Here is a 13,495-nt window from a genome sequence, read left to right on the forward strand (position 1 = left end):
TTTATAAGATTTGTTTGACAGTGGCCTTTAAAGGGGCTAATACTACTCAATTTTGTTCAATCTGGTGGTTTATTCTTTCAAAATGGATCCTTAAACTTGGCAGAGCAAGTTGGTAAAGCAGTTAAAAGAACTTGGGGTTTCAAAAACATTTGGAACATTAAAGTAAAGACATCATTCTAGAACCTAATCAATGGTTAGGCCTCCACGGAACCATTGTGGACAGTTCTATGGCCCCCACTTCAGGGAAAAGTACAATGGATTTTGAAAGACTATAATCTGTAGCATCACTGGACTGTCTCTGAAACCCAGTTTATACTTTAGGAGTACAGGTAAAAATCTCACCAATTAACAAAACTTAACCCTTCCAGGCTCAGGAACTGTGGTTGATTGTAATACAAACTCCATCTAATTCACTAATAGCCCTTGAAGGAAAAAAAGTCTGTCACCCTTACTTGGTGCGGCCTGCACGTGACTCCAGACCCGCCCACATCAATGTAGTTGAATCTTAACTGCCCTCAGAAATGGCAGAGCAAGCCACTCAGCTCAGAATGGCCCTTGCCAGTGATGCTCACACCCCCACCCCCCACCCCACCCCTCCCCCAATGGAAAATGGTTTACCAGGGAATGCCAGACTTCAATTAGGAGCAGAAATTGGAGAAATTTGGACTAGTTTGCCTGGAACAGAAACGGTGAGCGATGGCAGGAAAGAGGCTTTCAAGGTGATGGAAGGTTTTGGTCAACAAAGAGTTCCCTCTGGAGAGTGGGTCAATAACCAGACATCATCAGATTAAAATCATTAGTAAGAGATCTTCAATGGAGAGAAAAAGCATTATCTCTCAGGGATATCGAAAGTTTTTCCTGAAAGGGAGGTTGGTGGAACTTGATTCGTAAAGTAATTTGAGATTGGAGCTGACCAAGTATGGGAAGCTTAGGGCTTGTGGGATCAAGGAGAATGGGGCGAAATTGGAAACAGTGTACCAAGCTGCATGGTCAGCCACGGTCATGTTGAATGGCAGAGCAGGCTCAAAGGGGCTGAATGGCCTACTTCTGTTTCCTACGTTTCTGTGTGAGGATGAGGATCTCACTGAGTTACAAGCAGGAGGGATGGATGTGGGGGACAACAGACAAGTGATTTCTCAAAAGGTCCAGCAGAGGCACAACTGGCCAAATGGCCTCCGTCAGTGCCATATGTTTTAATGGGCAGGTTTTATTGGCAGGGACCTCCCGGATGGAAAAATCGTCAGAAATCACAGGCATTTAATACTCCATGGTGGAGAGGCAACAGCACTGGGGTAATAAACCAGATCTGCAGTACGGGGACACAAGATCAAATCCCACCAATAAATGCAATTGATTAAAAACAGAATTAGGATTGAAAGCTATTCTCAATGAGAGTGATCATGAAGCTATCATTGTTTGCTGTAAAAACACATCAGAATCCCTAGGGTCCATTGGAGAAGGAAATGTGCCATTTTAATCTGATCTGGCCTACATGTGGCTCCAGACCCAGATCATCAAAATTGCCTCTTAACTGCTTTCAAGGGTAATTATAGATGGGCAACATAAAACTAACTGTAGTGATTAGAACCGGGGGATCTCATTGACTATGAGATCTTTGATTGGGGTTGTTAATCCAGGCCAATCAGGGAGCCCTGGCTGACAGATAGAACCAGAGGATTTAGAATCTCCTCCATTCAGGAGACTGACTCTGAGCTAGCTGACTACAGACAGTGCACTGTGTACATTTAAATAAGGGGTGACTTGGTGACAGGGTACCAGCCTCTGTTCAGTCATTTCACTGTCTTTGCCAGCAATGTTCACACCCCCTCCATGAGCAAATACAAATAATTTGGGCGGAAAACGGCAAATTCTGGACACTAGAGAGTTGGCTCAGCTAAGGTTCTCATAGCAGGGAGGTGAGATGAGGCGAGGGGTGATCCGGAATGTCGGGAGGGTAGGCTGGAGATGATAGAGAAGTCAAGAGGTGAAAGAAGAAGCTGGGCTTTCCATCCATCCTCGACCTTTCTCTGACCGTCTCAAACTAAAGGCCCAATGGGAATGAGGGTAAGGGTGGGTGAATGGCCCCAGGTCTCCCTAGCTCCAATGGAAAATTGGGGAAAGAATAGAGGCAGATAGCCAGGCCACCTGGAGAATTTTACACTCCTCCCCCAGCCTCTGCAAACCATCCAATAGGATCGGTAACATCTGTAAAGTTGCTAAGAGAAGGACAAGGAGTAGGAGAAATCAGCACCTACATGATCCAGATGTTTCCATTCCTCAGCCCACTCACGGTCAGTCAGTCGGTGATCAATCATCTCTTCCTGGTACACTGCACGGGATCCTCCTGTGGAGAAAAAAGGGAAGAATAACGGTCTGGAAGTTGCTGTTGTTGAAATGCCTTCAGACTTGTGGATGAAGGGTGAGTCAATGCTTTGAAGATTTTGAGTATCCTTCTTCAAAGCTATCGCCAATGTCTCAAAATGTTAAACATGAGAAACCTGCAAGGTTAACAGTATCCACCAAAACCCCCCCCGAAAGTTAACAGAGTCTACTATGGAAAGTACATTGGAAATCAATCCCACAGTCACCTCAAAAGTTAAAGATTTTAACAACTACGTAGAATTCCCCAGTTTGCCTGTCTCTAGATTCCAGGTTGACAGAAAGTATGGACCAAGTTTCTGAATTTAATGAAAATGACTTTATTACAAGTAATTAGACTCTAGCTCCAGGTAACCGTTGGCATTTAACTCCACCTTAAAAAACTCCCCCTTACCCACACAGCACAGACTGACAGACATACACAGGGAAAGGTGGTGTTTATGGATGATAGGAGGAGGGGGAAGGCAGTTCGGTGGTTCCTATTAGAAACCTTCAGTTTCCTGAAGAAGGACTTATGCTTGAAACGTCGAATCTCCTGCTCCTCGGATGCTGCCTGGCCTGCTGTGTTTTTCCAGCACCACACGTTTCAACTCTGGTCTCCAGCATCTGCAGTCCTCACTTTCTCCCAATGGTTCCTATTCCCAGGGTTGCTGAGTTGAGCCTTGTGCTGGTCAGAATGTTGATTCTCAGTCTTCCTTCTCCGGATGCTTCCGCTGGTTTGCTGGAGGCATAAAGTGACTGGCTCACTTGTACAAGAGTCTCTGGCTTATAATAAAAAGTCACAGCTTATAGCAACTTTGGAAGGAAAGAGAAACTGATTTTCTTCAGGCATTTATCTGCAGAATACAGAGAAGGAGAGATCCTGGGCTAACACTGGTCTGACCACTTCTCTATCTTGTTCACAGCTCCAAGTTGTTCAGCTGCTTAACAACCAATCAGAGTTGTCTGCAGGCAGATGACCATCGAAATTGATAGCTGGTCACTCGCCCACAAACTAACCAGCTTCTTGTTGCCAAGTAAAGCTCCATTTGCACACAACTCTCAGCTCCAGTTCGTCTGCACACTAAACTTCAATCACAGCTTGGTGGCACAGTGGCTCACTGCTGCCTTACAGCACCAGTGTCCCAGGTTCGATTCCAGCCTGGAGTGACTGTCTGTGTGGAGTTTGCATATTCTCCCCTTGGGTGCTCCGGTTTCCTCCCACAATCCAAAGATGTGCAGGTCGGGTGAACTGGCCATGCTAAATTGCCCATAGTGTTAGATGCAATCGTCAGAGGGAAATGGGTCTGGGTGGGTTACTCTTTGGAGGGTCGGTGTGGACTGGTTGGGCCAAAGGGCCTGTTTCCACACTGGAGGGAATCTAAATTTAATATAAATAGTTATGTAAACAATGAACATCAGGTTTACCCAATTTTCAAAACATTTGGGAATCTCTGGTTTTAAAACAGTTCTCTCCCATTTAAGTGTGAAAATAACTCACAAAGAAATAAGAAGACGTGTATACTACATGCAATCTGAATTCATTGGGCATGCATCCTTACTTCACTCTATGAATGTTTGTAAGTCCCATTCTACTCCATTGAGAGCTCTCTTGGACACATTGAAGGTTACCTGGTAAAATCTACAATCCCTCATGGTTGCGTACTGAGTCCCGGGTGTTTGAAAATCCAAGGCGATTGTGAACTGGATCCCAAACCAAAGGATGCAACTGGGCATCAATTCCCTTTCTGGATAACAGATTCATTTACCAATCTATAATCGGCAAAACCAGCCACAGCTGCCATCCGTGAAGAATCCAATTCTTCACGGGAACTGGTACCACCGTGCGTTCCTGCCATGATCACCCTGTGCCCATGGGCTCACCGTGATGCCTGTGTCGCTCTCTGTATTCTGGAAGTCTCTGTGGATCTCTGTACAGGTGGTTGATGGCCACATCGTCCAGGCTGTAGTGCTGGAGGGGAGGAGGGGTTGGATGCAGTTGCCCGTTGGCAGGGTGAGGTATGCCAATGTTTGGGCTGTGCCGCTGGGCAGGGCTGATAGTGCACACCCGCTTTGCTGGAGGATCTCGGTCAAAACCATTCTCTTTATTCCTGAGGAGATGGGGAGAAAATGTCATCATAAAAATCAAAACTTTCAGGAGAACAGTCCCTAACTCACACACTTATCAAACCACAGAGTCATAGAATCATACTCAACAGAAGAGGCCCTTTGACCCATCAAGTCTATACTGTCAAAGGTACACCACAGTCAGTTCTTCTGTAAAGCGATGGTTGTGTTCTTGTACACCCCCATGTTATAGCAAAATCGCGCTTTAGAAACAGCGCTTAAAATGTTGGTGCTGTCATCACTTTCCAGCCAACACACCTTCAAAGTTCACGCTGTAGAAACAATATCCTCAATTTATCGTTCACATTACAGTGAATTTGTGTTGATAAAATGCACACTATTAACAGAATGAACTGCGCTAGTTAGACTAGTCCTACTTTCCTTCACTAGACCCTTTGCTTTCAATGTTATGACATTTCAAGTGCTCTTCCAAACTTTATTTTAAGGTTTGATGAGGTTTCCCAACTGAATTAGATTACTTACAGTGTGGAAACAGGCCCTTCAGCCCAACAAGTCCACACCTACCCGCCGAAGCGCAACCCACCCATACCCCTACATATACCCCTTACCTAACACTATGGGCAATTTAGCGTGGCCAATTCACCTGACCCACACATCTTTGGACTGTGGGAGGAAACCGGAGCACCCGGAGGAAACCCACACAGACACGGGGAGAATGTGCAAACTCCACACAGTCAGTCGCCTGAGGCGGGAATTGAACCCAGGTCTCTGGTGCTGTGAGGCAGCAGTGCTAACCACTGTGCCACCGTGCCACCCAGATAGTGCACTCCAGATTCCCACCACTCTCAGGGTGAAAAATGCTTTCCTTAAATCCCCTCTAAATCTCCTGCTGCCCAACTTACAATTGTGCCCCTTTGTTATTGATCATTCCAAATCTATGTGAGGGTAGACAAAGCCAGGGTTTAATGTTTGGTCTGAAATACAGTACCTGTGACAGTGCTGCACACCCTCGGCACGACAGTGAAGTGTCAGCCTCACTTCTCTTCTCAGTTCTCCAAGTGGACGCTGAACCTATGACTCTACGATGAGAGTGCTACTGCTTAGCCACGGTTGATACATGAACATGATTCCACTGCCTTTCCCCGGGTTCTGCTGTGGCTCATGCTGCTGTGTCAGAAGGTCATGGGTTCAAGCCCCACTCCACAGAGAGTTCAGCATTTTCCAGACCCATTCAGCAGGTCAAGTTATAATCCCTTGGGTGTGGTCCTGCCCATTGGTTTGAAAGTTACTGGGAGCACCCCACTCCCATTCCTTCAGTGGAAGGGGGAGGGAAATCGACTTTGCACGAGGCCGTCCAACTTGATCAGCGAGGATCCCAGAGGGTCAAAAGCCCACCTGTGGGAGCTGTTGGCCAATCAGGAGCTAAGCCCTAGGCTCATTGTTGGATCCCTGGACACAAAGAAATGGGGTCAGATGGGTTTCAATGGGGAGGGGTGGTTTTCAGTGACCTCTCCAAATGCTTGGCTCTTGATTGGGTATTGAGAGTCTGTCAACGGGACAACTCCCCATCACCTCGGCCTCAGGAGAATCTGATAGAGTCTGCTGTCAGGCTGTGGGGGAACCTGTGTTAAATCCTGGAGCCACCAGTAATTAGCACCAAGTGGCACATTAATGACCCTGATTGGCGTCATTGTTCCCAGCAAGTGGGATTCCTCCATTGACTTCTTCCTGTTCCCATTTTAATTCGGGACAGTTTTCCCAACCTCGAGAATCAGATGATTCTCCTGGCACATAGCCAGGCCTTCAGGCCCCTTTGGGTGGGGAGCCACTAAATTACACCCACCCTCACCACTGTCAGAGTGCTATACTGTTGAAGCTGCCATCTTTCAGATGAGAAATTGGAACTTTTTCTCTCAGGTGGATGTGAAAACATTATCTAGGAGAACAATGGGACGATTCTCCTTGATGACCTGGTCAACCAGACCCATAGATTCAATTTACATGAAATCTGTATTCAAACAGAGTTAACAACAGCCACTGCTACAGTGCCGGACATGGTTACAGACTGATATTGTTCTGCAGTTGCAAGATGATAGTTTGTTCTCAAGCCTGGACTGTAGAGCGGAATACTCTAACGACTTTTGTTTTGACAAAGATAGTCTGTCTGAATTTGGCAGGCTTGCATTTCTTCTGGCATTTCTGTGCACACCACAGTCATCGCATTGGAATGTCAATCCCTCCTTCATCAGATGCCCACAACCACCCCACCCCCACCACCATCACCACCCTCGTTGGCCCATTGCTCAAACTGCCTGGAGCTGGTCCAATCCCACTTAATTCTCTCACCACTTGAAGCAGAGTGGCAGGAAGTATATTAGCAGATCATATAAGGTCTTAACTGTACTGGCTTCACACAACATTTCTTTACAGGACTTGGCAAGTCTGAAAGCTCATGAAACAACATTTATTAATTTACAGTTTTTAAAGCACGTTCTGGGGTCTTTTAAATTAAATGCTTTCTAGCTATAGTGATTGTTTATGAGTCAAAGAGAGAGCTGTCTTCAGGGCAACAGAAATGCCTGTCTTTTGCAATAAAAAGGCAACCAATAAAATCATAAGAGATGTCTTGGCGTCATCGCAGAACCCATTTTACTGCCGGAGAATACAATCAGACAATGATTACTGCACAGGAGGCCATTCAGCCCTTTAAACCCATGCCACCTCCCAGCAAAAGTGAGTCTCGCCCACATTCTTACTCCCTGTCTCACTGTAATTTGTCAGCCTTCAGATTCTTATCCAATTGCCTATTCAAAGTCATGACTGAATCTGCCTCCGCCATTCTCCTGGCATCCACATCCTGATTACACACTGCATCTCCTCATGTGGCCTTTTTAAAAATTCTTTTGCCAGTCACATCTGTATATTCCGATAACTGACCATTCTGCCAATGGAGCAGATTTGCACTGTCCACTTTGTTTAGGCCCCTCGCAATTTTGAACACCTTCCCCTCTCTTCCATTGAGCATCACCTCTTTATCCTCATGACTGAAGACCCTCAGCCCTGGAACCTTTCTTGTAAGGTTTTCTCACACCCTCTCAATCTTCCTGAAGTCCGCTGTCCAAACTTGGACATCCAAAACACCAGGTGGAGCTGTTTCACTTATACAACCTGTGGCTGCGATCTCCTGGAGAATCGCACTAGACAGGCAGGACAGTTACGTTCACTGCCCACCACCATCTTGCACGATGTGCCCATTCCCTTCTGGACATCATTCCTCCTTCCCATTGTATTTTAGCTCCCGCATGTCTGACCCACCGCGCCCAGGGGTATCCAATCCTCGATCCAACTGGTTTACCTTTCCGGGCTGTTCCTCTTCCCATTCTCATTGACCTCTAGCAGATCCGTTGAGTTGACTGGGGACGTGGCATTGGCATTGAGCAGGAGGTGTTCATGCTGAGCCAGGTACTGAGCTGGCGTTTGCTTGGCAGAGCGGGCACAGTGCAGTAGTTCCCGCTGCAGCAGTGGCAGGTTGGCCTGGAAAAACAAAAGTCACACACAAGACCTCAGCAACACCTCCATGCACGATCCATTATGCTCCCAATTTCACCCGCTCATGGTCCCCATTGGCAGATTTTCTTTTTCCTTGGCTCACCATTATCCATCCTTTCATCCATCTGTCTGCTGTTGTCTCTGTCTGGGCTCCATCTCCACTTACCCTCTCATTCCTTGATCCCCTCACCATCCCCAATCTCCAGCACATATACCGCCTTTTCCTAGCTACTAACAGTTTTGAAGAAGGGTCACACTATCCGCAAAATTAACTCTGTTTTTCACTCTATAGATGCTGCCAGACTTGCTAAGTTTCTCCAGCTTTTGTTTCAGACTTCTGGCATCCGTAGTTCATGGTTTTATTATCCATTATTTCTCCAAGTCATTGACTGCAATAACTTGCATTTACACAGCATCATCCATGCTGTATAATGTTCCATGCCACATCACAGTAAAACAGATGATCTGTTCACCATCACTTTGCTGTGTGTGGGTGATTGCTGCGTGCAGATTGGCTGCTGCAAGTTCTACATCATAACAGTAGACCAACATCCAGCCAATAAAGTGCTTTTAAAAGTATTTAAAAGGTTCCAGAGAAAGGTAAGCCTTTCTGTTATTTAGTGTGCTGAATTAATTCCACCCATAAGGTCACCCTTTCATATACCTTGATACAACAATTTTACAGAATGAAATGTTTTTGTGATCTTGGGCATTGGTTAGGCCACTTTTGGAATACTGCATTCAGTTTTAGATTAGATTAGATTACTTACAGTGTGGAAACAGGCCCTTCGGCCCAACAAGTCCACACCGACCCACCCATATTTGCCAAAGCGCAACCCACACATACCCCTACATTTACCCCTTACCTAACACTACGGGCAATTTAGCGTGGCCAATTCACCCGACCCGCACATCTTTGGACTGTGGGAGGAAACCGGAGCACCCGGAGGAAACCCACGCAGACACGGGGAGAACGTGCAAACTCCACACAGTCAGTCGCCTGAGTCAGGAATTGAACCCTCTCAGGCGCTGTGAGGCAGCAGTGCTAACTGCTGTGCCACTGTGCCGCCCACGGTGTTCTGGTCTCCCTGCTCCAGGAAAGATACTGTTAAACTTGAAAGGGTTCAGAAAAATTTTGCAAGGACATTGCCAGGGTTGGAGGGTTTGAACTATAGGGAGAGGCTGAATCGGCTGGGGCTGAGGCTGTTTTCCCAGAGTGTCAGAGGCTGAGGGGTGACCTTATAGAGGTTTATAAAATTATGGATAGGGTGAATAGACAAGGTCTTTCTCTCAGGGTAAGAGAGTCGAATGAAGTTGCAGTCCAAGAGGGCGTAGGATTAGGGTGAGAGGGGAAAGATTTAGAAGGCAACCTTTTCACACAGAGGGTGGCACATGTATGGAATGAGCTGCCAGAGGAGGTGGTGAAGGTTGGTACAATTACAATATTTAAAAGGCATCTGGATGGGTATGTGAATAGGAAGGGTTAAGAGGGATGTGGGCCAAATATTGCCAAATGGGACTGATTAATTTTGGATATTTGGTCAGCACGGACGAGTTGGACTGGAAGGTCTGTTTCTGTGCTGCACATCTCTATGACTCTATGGTACGAAACGCTCACAGACAAACCCTTCCAGCAATGCTATTATCAGTCAGCGGAGATAAAATCCCTGGGAGAAAAGGGTCCTTCAGTGACTAACTGCGGCTGTGCCATGCAAAGTGGCTGATTAGTGGATGCTTCACACGTGCCTCTGTCAATGTGCCATGTTGCCCAACAAGCCTGAACTCCAGCTACAAACCAGCCAACACGATAGAACCAGGATTATGTTTTTGGACACTAGCCCATATTGCCAAGGGGGAGCCAGAGAAAATGAAGGATCTGCCTAAGTGTGTCTTGAGACGACAGTGAAATCTGAAACAAACATATTCCCAGTGACAAGCCAACGAAGTGTGCTAACGTGCAATAAAAAATATCTTCATTTCCCAGGCAACAGGGAGCCAGTTCCCCTTTCTGATTCATTTGGGAAATTTGGACAGGTTTACACAGAATTAAATCAGATGCACAGCGCTGAAACAAGCCATTTAGCCTAACCAGGCAACACTGTGTTTTTGGCCACCTGTCTAATACCTCTGTGTGTGATCGAACTTTGTTGATAACACTCCTGTGAAGTGGCTTGGGACAGTTGACCCCATTAAAGGTGCTTGATAAATGCAAGATGTTGTTCTGTTCCATGTGAACAGGAAAGATTTGGAGAGATTTGGGTCAGGAACAGGCAGGTAGGACTAGTCGAGTTGGGATTATGGTTGGCATGGACTGGTTGGACTGAAGGGTTTGTTTCTGTGCAGTCTGACTCTATGAGCCTTTTCCTGTGCCTCTTTATCACACATTATCAGCATAAAGGGGTGATGGTACAGTGACATCATCACAATCCTAGTGGGGGGGTTCTAGGTTCAAATCCTGCCTTAGCAGTTGGTAGAATTGGAACTAAGAAATACTTTCTAAAAATATTTGGAGTTGAAAATCTTTAAATACTCATCTGGTTCACTTATGCCCTGCTAAGGAAAAAAAAAGGCTGTTTTTATCTGGTCTAGACTCCAGACCCACTGCAATGTGGTTGATTCTTAACTTTGGACAATTCGGGATGAGCAAGGAAATGCTGACCTAGCCAGTGATGATGACGTCTCATGAATGAATTACAAACAAGCCCTATTTATTTCTAAAACAAAAACAGAAATTGCTGGAAAAGCCTAGCAGGCTTGGCAGCATCTGTGGAGAGAAATCAGAGCTAACATTTTTGGCACAGTGACCCTTCCTCAGAACCAGAGGGACATTAACTCTGCGATCCTTACATTCCATTGTTTGGGGGAAAAGGAATAATAAATGGAGTTAGCCTTATCTCAGGATTTTAACAGAAAAGGTGCTACACAAATGCAAGATTTTGTTCAGTAAATTTCACATGGAGAATGTGCTTTTGGGAGCATATTAAGTTTTAGCAGAGAATGTTGGAGTATCCTGACTGCCTGAAATTTCATAACCCCAACTCTGGACAAAGGTTCCTGAAAACTCTTTGATGAAATTCATTCCCCAAAGAGGGAAGTGAGAAAGAGAAAAAAAGATTCTCACAGATGGGCAGACACAGAGGCAAACAGACACACACATGCATGCGTAAAGGGAAGACCTTTTAGAACAGAGATATGGAGAAACTTCTTCAGCCAGAGAGGTAGTCTACATAATTCACTGCTACAGAAGGCTGTTGAGGCCAGGACATTGAGTATATTTAAGACTGAGATAGATAGATTCTTGATTGCCATGGATCAAGGGTTATGGGGAGAAGGGAGAAGATTGGGATTGAGAAACTCATCAGCCATGATTGAATGGCAGAGTGGACTCGATGGGCTGAATGGCCTAATTTCTGCTCCTACAGCTTATGGTCTTATACACACATGCACACAAAGACATACACTGACACGTGCACAAAACTGCATGCACACAGATACGCACATACATGCACACATGCATTCTGACACATGCACACAGACTCACATGCGTATACAAATGCACACAGTCACACAGATATGCATACAGACATGGACACAAACGCATACACACAGACTCACACACTAACAGATACACACAAATGCACAGGTACATGCACACATGTCCAGACACAGACATTCATGACCACACATGCACATACAGATGCAATCATGCACACACTAATATATCACACATACAGACAGATACAGATACACATTTGCAAACTTAGCTCAAAATCCCATTTTAATAGCCAGACACAGTTTGATATTATGCAAATAACTGCACTCCAGCGAGCTTCCCTTTCTCTTTGGTGAGATCAGAGACAATTAAAGCTGGGTAATGTTGATCGGAATGGGCCGCAAAGTCTTGCTGGTGCTAATGTCAGCAGTGGACCCAGTAATTGAAATGGTTTCCATTATCTTTGCAGCGAGCAATTTGACATACTGCAGATTGGAATGGGAGTCGGAGGGTTACATTAATGTAATGAAAGGCAGGCTGAAGTGAAGGCAGTTACAGCTGCTTCCTCTCATTGAGGATTCAGCTCAAATATCCAAACACATATGGTCTCTGTCATTTACTTTTCCCTCAGAGGGCGGATGCTATAGCGTTGAGCGAGAAAAAAATCCTCCCGTTCAAATGATTGCCACTAAGTGATATGGAGCCCATATGGTGTGTGATGCTTCTACAAACAAAAAAAAAGGTTGCAGCACGGTTTCACACTCACGCTCTGCAACAGACATCACCACCACCAGCATCCCCCTTCCCCGTCTCACCAACAACACTCCTCCTCTACCTCCAGCCTCAGGAGGACAAGTCCCGTGGTAAACATCACTCAGTCAAGACAGTACTAAAAATCTTGACTGCAGGAATAAGGCAAAAAAAAAGTCCCCACTCCAACAGAAAATAAAATAAGGTTAAATACCAGGAATAAAAATTGCAAATCGATGAAATGAGGCAGAGAGAAAAAAAAAACAGGAAGAACTGAAGACGCTTGAGATCAGAAACAAAGGTAGAAATTGCTGGAGAAACTCCGCAGGTTTGGCAGCATCTGCGGGGGAAGAGAGAGAAAGAGAGAGACGGAGAGACAGAGAGGGAGAGAGACAGAGAGGGAAGAGAGACAGAGAGGGAGAGAGAGAAACAGAGGGGGAGAGACAAAAAGAGAGAGAGACAGACAGACAGAGACAGAGACAGAGTGCAGAATCAATGTTTTGGGTCCAGAGACCCTTCCTCAGAATGGGTGGTGGCTAGGAAAAAGTTGGTCTTTAAAGATTTTCTTTTCCCCTTAGCTGTCAGAGCTGCTGAGTTTTTCCAGCAGTTTCTGATTTTGTTTCAGAAAATGGGAGAAACATCGGGATGCTTCAGACAAGAGATTAGCATTTACTAACTAATGGCGGCTTTGAACCAACGAGTTCTGGTACGATCAGGTAAATTCTCATGTGTCACATTTTCTCTGTATTTAATAAAATGGGATGATTAGAGACATGCCCCCACCCCCCCACATCCCCAGAGCCTGCTCTGTCTTCCCTAGGATCATCTTCATTTTCCTGCCCTGGTGCCACGTCACTCAAATCTTTTTTGCAGTCCAAATACCTATTGAGTCTTGAACATTCAACAGTTAGGAGCAGCCACACGTGTCTGAAGTTGAGAATTCCAAAGATCCACAAACCCGTGACATTGAACCTTTCCCCATCTCAATCCAAAACGGCTGACCCCTCATTTTGAAAAGGTGACCTCCCAGCAGCCTTCATTCTCCACTCCCTCAGCCAGGAGAGCAAAGAAACTCAGAAAAAGGAAGTATGGCGGTTGGTGATTGGCCAGTGAGGGGTACCATTGAGATCGATTGATTTATGGTCACATGTACTGGAGTACAGTGAAAAGCTTTGTTTATGAGCTGTACAGGCAGATCATAGTAAGCAAGAACGTACAGATCCGAAAGACATAGATGGAGGTGTTCATTGCACAGGG

The 13,495-nt window shown here is 45.7% G+C and overlaps 1 protein-coding gene across 4 annotated transcripts in view; it reads right to left on the minus strand.

The window, feature by feature from the left end:
- Positions 1-13,495, minus strand: part of LOC132822994 (protein CBFA2T1-like) — a 169,268-nt gene that overhangs the window by 20,128 nt on the left and 135,645 nt on the right. For all 4 annotated transcript variants that reach the window (XM_060836511.1, XM_060836508.1, XM_060836510.1 and 1 more), the window contains 3 exons: positions 7,802-7,980; positions 4,243-4,469; positions 2,256-2,344 (listed from right to left, as the gene is read on the minus strand). In XM_060836511.1, the coding sequence (XP_060692494.1) occupies positions 2,256-2,344; positions 4,243-4,469; positions 7,802-7,980 (495 nt within the window). The remainder of the gene's footprint in view (positions 1-2,255; positions 2,345-4,242; positions 4,470-7,801; positions 7,981-13,495) is intronic.

This window comes from Hemiscyllium ocellatum, chromosome 15 (assembly GCF_020745735.1).
Source record: "Hemiscyllium ocellatum isolate sHemOce1 chromosome 15, sHemOce1.pat.X.cur, whole genome shotgun sequence".
NCBI lineage: Eukaryota > Metazoa > Chordata > Chondrichthyes > Orectolobiformes > Hemiscylliidae > Hemiscyllium > Hemiscyllium ocellatum.